General features: G+C 37.2%; 1 protein-coding gene across 11 annotated transcripts in view; it reads left to right on the top strand.

Annotated features, from left to right (window-relative positions):
- The first annotated feature begins 1555 nt into the window (after window positions 1-1555).
- The window catches only part of LOC135103494 (calcium uptake protein 1 homolog, mitochondrial-like), a 32289-nt gene continuing 27844 nt past the window's right edge, over window positions 1556-6000 (top strand). For 8 of the 11 annotated variants that reach the window (XM_064009861.1, XM_064009863.1, XM_064009867.1 and 5 more), the window contains exons 1-4: window positions 1556-1644; window positions 3362-3568; window positions 3698-3847; window positions 4178-4352. In XM_064009861.1, the coding sequence (XP_063865931.1) occupies window positions 3372-3568; window positions 3698-3847; window positions 4178-4352 (522 nt within the window). In that variant the 5' untranslated portion in view covers window positions 1556-1644; window positions 3362-3371. Of the gene's footprint in view, window positions 1645-3336; window positions 3569-3697; window positions 3848-4177; window positions 4353-6000 lie in introns of those variants that run through there. The other 3 variants (XM_064009866.1, XM_064009859.1, XM_064009860.1) reach the window with 3 other exon arrangements.

Raw genomic sequence — 6000 nt, forward strand, 5'->3', positions numbered from 1 at the left:
TTTAACCTGATACTTAAAGGATGGTGGAGACAGTGCTAACACACCCCACACACAGGCACACACACACAGACACACACACACACTCACTTTTAGGTATTTACCACCAAGCTCACATGCTTTCAAGACAGTCCACAACCATTCTCTGTCTTTTCACTCAACCCATGAAATCCATGAAAGTCAACCTGAAATCAAACACATTTCAGAGAAGGTCTTCATGGGCTGGAAACTAAACACTAGACAAATGCTTAGAGAACATTAAACAAAATTATGATGATCAAGAAATGTTGAATTTCATCTCATGGATGCTGCTAAGGTGGACCTCTGCTGTTACCAGGTAGTTGAATCTGAGTGACTACAAGTGCAGTTGGTGAATTGGTGATTGAGCTGGTGTGGTCTGGTGTTGGTGGCTCATTTGGTATTGTGGACAATCATCTGTCTTGTGTTTGAAATTGTCAACTGGGACTCCTGTCAGGTTTCTGGTGGTCTGTGGCACAGCACTAAAAAGACCAACTCTGTTTTGTGAAAAGCATTTATGGACATTGTTCATTGCTCATTGAGCTGGTACTTCTGCCCTCTTCACATAACATAACTGTTCCCCTTTTGGGGTGTTGGTTTAATTTGTGGCCCACATTAGTCCTATGTCCTTCTCTGGCACTATGTCCTTCTCTGCAAGGAGTACATTCCAAGCTTCTTGAATCCCTCCTGTTAATTTAGATATGGAACTCATGAGACATTTAACACTCATATAGACTGTTACCACTGTCTGTTGATGATGATGATCCCTATAGTTGGTGGAGTCCTTGAGATCTTCTATTAGTCAATATATCAACAGTTCATTTTTTGGAGTATTTATCACAGTTAGTTAAGTAAAGCAGCCAGGTCTTCTTGAAGTAGTGACATCCTGTGAAGCAATCTATCAATGGGTGTCATCGGCAAAGCAGGTTGCTGCTTTGCCGACTCCTTCTTTGTACCTTATCAAATCCCCTTCAGTCAATACTTTACCTATATATTAAGCGTTTCAAAAAATGCCAGAGGCAGGAGACATGAATGACCTAAAAAAAAAAAATAAAATAAAATAAAAAAACGGTGACCAGTAAGTTTCCTACCTGCAAACATTTTTTTTTTTATTTTTATTATTTTTTTATTACAAAAGTGCTTGTAGATACGATTAATGGAATGTCCGAATTCAATAATTAAAACTCTCTCTCTCTCTCTCTCTCTCTCTCTCTCTCTCTCTCTCTCTCTCTCTCTCTCTCTCTCTCTCTCTCTCGCCAAATAATACACATTGTGGAAATATTGAAAGATGAAAATAAAAGATTAACACACTACATGTATTTATATGATTAGACTACACAAAATGAACATAGATGTGAAGACCTCGCTGTAGTGTTCAAATAACTAAAACTACACATTTTCATTACACAAGCTTTACGCAATGGACACAGTGAGGATTGAAATTAAAAATCGAACATTGCATAAAGAAGAAAATAAAATAAAACAAAATAAAAATTTAATAGTAACACTGTTGCAAAAGTTTCCCGCGCTGTTACTTCTACATACAACACTTTTTTCTTTTTTGTTTTTTCTTATAACAGCAGCGCCTTCCGCCATCACCGTTTTGTTGTGCTGGTGTTGTCCTGCTCGGTAAGGCTCATAAACTGTTCCTTTCACCTATATAATTGTCATATTCTCCTGGGAAGTGCATTAGGAACTGCTGAGGTCATAGAATGAGTTGACGGGAGAGGAATGCGAGACAGACAGGAGGTGAACCGTGAAAGGGTTGAAGGAGGATGGGAAGGAGGGACCTTGATCTGCCCACCTGACTGACACCCTCGAATGGCAGGCAGTGTGGCAGAGGGAGGAGGGGGCAGGGGTCTAAGAAGCTTGAATAATCTTTTGGCATGTTCAAGGCGGCCAATATCTGCAGGCACGCCACTCCCGATATAACAAGTGGCTCATGTGTACTTGTAAATAAGAGACTGAATGATGCGTCATGCAGGGTTTTAGATGCACATGCATAAACACTCTACTTGGGTATTATGGAAATAACTGTAGCTTACTTATTTCTAGACAGTGTTTATTTATCGGTAAGCTATGACGCTTTTCCCAATGGTGACCTACACCAGTGATAGTCAACCTAGGCGCACAACCAGGCTGCATAAATTTTTCGAAGGGCAGCTGGAAATAATGAGGTACACGGCATAGCTAGTGTTATAAAAGTGCCCAGTATGAAAGGTTGTTGTAGGAAGAAAACTATACATAAATTTTTACTTTCTTGCCTGTCTCAAGCTGTGATTTGCTTCTAGCATCCTAACCTTAACCTAGCCTGAACTAACTAAACCAAGTCTGACCTAACTAAACCAGTAAATGTGAAATAGAGCTGCAGCAGCAGTGGTACAGCTTGTTTATTTTTTTATGGCTAGTGGTATTATAATAAAGTTCCAAGGCATATATATGGGGTTGAAAGTATTCAAAATAAAAGGCTTTATCTGATGAGAGAGGTAAGAATTACTGCTGTTCCATGGGCAAGAAAGTAAAATAATACCAAATTGTATTATGCAAGAAATTCATCAAAATTGAGATTGGACTATTACAAATTTATGTATTATGTTTGGATATTACACTCAGACACAACTTGTAATGCACAGATTTGAGATGTGGCATATATATATATATATATATATATATATATATATATATATATATATATATATATATATATATATATATATATATATATATATATATATCCAGAAAGGGTGTATGGACTTAGAAAAGTTGAGATCCATAAACTAAAAGTACTGTAGCTGTAGTGGTTTTAGTAGTCCATACAGTCCAGGGTAGAAGGATAAACGCAGTAAAGGACCGGAGTATATTAAATATAAAATACAAAGGAACACACAGCTGCCACATGCAGGTTTTAGGCCAGCTGGGCCAAAACATTAGGTGAGAGGCAAGGTGCCCGGGAGATGCTGTGTGGTGGGATGGACACAGCTCAGGGCTGTGTCTGAACACTGGGAAATATATTCTTGTATAATCACTGATTTACACTATTAAATTGCTTAGATTGTTTTCCCATGTATCAAATCACATGTACTATGTAACACTAACAAGCCTCTGGCTAGTGCAGTGGTAGCTCACTGGTTGTGCTTTCCAAGGTTAGCAGATCAAATCTTGTCTTGCCTGTGAGCTTCAGTTGTGTACCAGAAGGTTACAGCTGTGATTGGGCATCAAGGTAGGGGTTGGGTTCACCTGGCTGATATTCTGAAGAACATTAATGATGGGTACCAGAACTGATACCAGTGAACTTTAACCTTTTTATTTTTTCTTTAGATGATAAATTATGTATTAAGATTTACAGGGACAGCACAATGATTGGGATGCTGCCCAGAGCTGTGCCAGCTTTGACACACAGCAATGCCAGAGCAGCTGTTCTGCATCACTCCACACACTGGAATCAATTACTAGCATCCATCAGCAGACCTCTTGCACTGGGGCTCATAGCAAGATCTTATAGTGGACGGAAATTACTTTCTTCAGTTTCAGCTTGTGTTCGGAGGGATAATGAGTGAGTCTCTTACAGTCTTTTCTTAATGAGTTGTTCTTATTCTTATATGATCAACAAAACTTAAATACATATGTAACAAAACTTAAGTACACATGTTTGAAGGAGAAACTGATGATCAAAAATTTACAGGCAATCATCTTCAGTCCAGAACTGTGGAGTTGTACAGAATCGATCATACAAGAACTTTGGGCACAAAAAAATATCTGAGCCCAGAGGAAAGAAGTTATTTTATGCTGCAATTGGACTTGTGATGTTAGGTATTTCACTTGACTTGCCACTGTAAGTACTGGATGTTTTTATGTTTTTGATATTTAATTATTTGTTCATACTTATCACTGCCCAGTTGATTGCTGTCTGAGAAATGTTTTAAGAATATTTGTTCATTATGATAGATCATGTGAGGAGATTGGTTCTTTTCTCATGCTAAGGCTACCCTTGGTAAATCTCTTTTGTAGTTTTCTGGATTTGTTAATTGAAAATACAAGACCAATAATTATACTTTAATTTGAAATAATTACTTAAAAGATATGATTATAATAGTTTGATGGCAAAAATCTTTTGAGGTAAGCAAGTTTTCACATTTGAAAATGTAATCTTCCATTTTCATAGCTTGAAGAGACTTCTCTCTGTGGAGGCAGCAAGTGTTGCTGAAACTGATCAGGAACATGATGCAGAGGATGAGGAGGAAAAAATAGATATAGACTCCTCAGATGAGAGTGAGTCAGATGATGCAGCTGTAGAGGAGAGGAAGAAGAAAAAGCGTGTGGGATTTCGAGACAGGAAGGTCAGTGAATCTCTGTCTTTGATTATACAGATTTAGTGAAATATTTGTGCCGAAGGTCAGCGAATCTCTGTCTTTGATTATACTGATTTAGTAAAGTATTTGTGCCTGAAGGAGTTAATACACAAGAGTTCTATAATGCAAATAGAGAAACACCAGGGTTATGTTATGTGTGTCATAGATTATGCAACTTTGTTTACATGACTTTTCAAATTGCTAAAAATTATTCATGTACAAGAAAACTTGCTTTAATATGTGTTGTGCAGCAGTAAAGTTGAATTGTAGCACAGATCAGCCTCCACAGCACCCACATCACCTTTTCACTCAGCTCAGTAAAGTGCCTGAATTTTTTTGCATTGGACCCATCTTGCACCAATTTAATCACAAAAGCTCTTACCATTTCAAGCTTATGTAATTAGTTATGTATCACTGAGTTGGCTCAGTACATCTCCTGTTTCACAGAAACATTTTGAGAGATGTTGGGACACTGCAGCTGCTTAGGCTGTATTTACCATTTTTAGGTGCATCTCATTTCATATGGTGTCCTAGCCCTTATTTGATATTGTTCTTATTTGACGTAGTTCCTAACCTCCAAGTCACAGGTCATAGGCAAGGTTTGATGAGCATTAGTGTGTTGTTACCAAGATTTTATGGAGTGTACTTTCTAATGATAAATTCAATATAATTGTATGTGAATTATTTTCTGAGGTTTTCACAGAATGTAATCCTCGCACATAATGCAACCTTGGTGTATTTATCACGAGACTGAATTAATCTGTTTTAAAAGAGCTTGTGCATTTCAGCATCACATTACAGTTTTATTACCATACCCACAATTACTGTTATTGGTTGTTGAAGGGCATAGTTTTTATTCATATACTTTATTGCCATTCTTAGATTTAAATAAGTTATAACAAAATATCACAATTATGTGTTTCTTTTGTGCCTCAATACAAATGTCACATTCAGTACTTTTAATATACAGGATTAGTAGAGATTTCCCCTTGCCAGTCAGCAGGCACCACTTGTCATCAGGGTCATGCAGAAGTAATCTTCCTTGTCACTCAAACTATAAACATAGTGATCTAAACTTCTCTCTCCCAGTTTGCATTTTTGTTGTTAGGATATAATTGCCCTTACAAGTGCAACACATTAGTGATCATGAATCTGCTGTAAATGACTTGTCAGGTTTCATCATGTCTTATTTGTTGATTAGTTTTCAGTTCTTTAATTGTAACTCAGTGGAAGTCATCATTAGGATTGTACACTAACCTGTCATTATATTATCTTGTCTTTCATGTTTTTTTAATGATGTGGAGGTTGTTTTAAGCCAGCCTGTAGCACACACACACACACACACACACACATACACACACACAACTACACAGCTACACAGCTACAGTGCTTCCATCACACTGCCACATTTGTCAAGCTGTCAGTGGAAGCTTAAGAGGCTTTACTTGCTTAGTTAGTTTCCAAATGCTTTTGACTGTTCTTGATGACAACATATTTCAACTTTGTAAATTTGACATTTATTTAATTGTTGGTTTTTCATAGAAACAGTAGAACCACAATATATTAGAAATCTTGTCATAATCAAGTTTAACTCTTCTCAAGACTTTTGTTAGTGTGTGAAGGATTTTGTGTTTTG

The sequence above is a fragment of the Scylla paramamosain genome, chromosome 9 (assembly GCF_035594125.1).
Source record: "Scylla paramamosain isolate STU-SP2022 chromosome 9, ASM3559412v1, whole genome shotgun sequence".
NCBI classification, from domain to species: domain Eukaryota; kingdom Metazoa; phylum Arthropoda; class Malacostraca; order Decapoda; family Portunidae; genus Scylla; species Scylla paramamosain.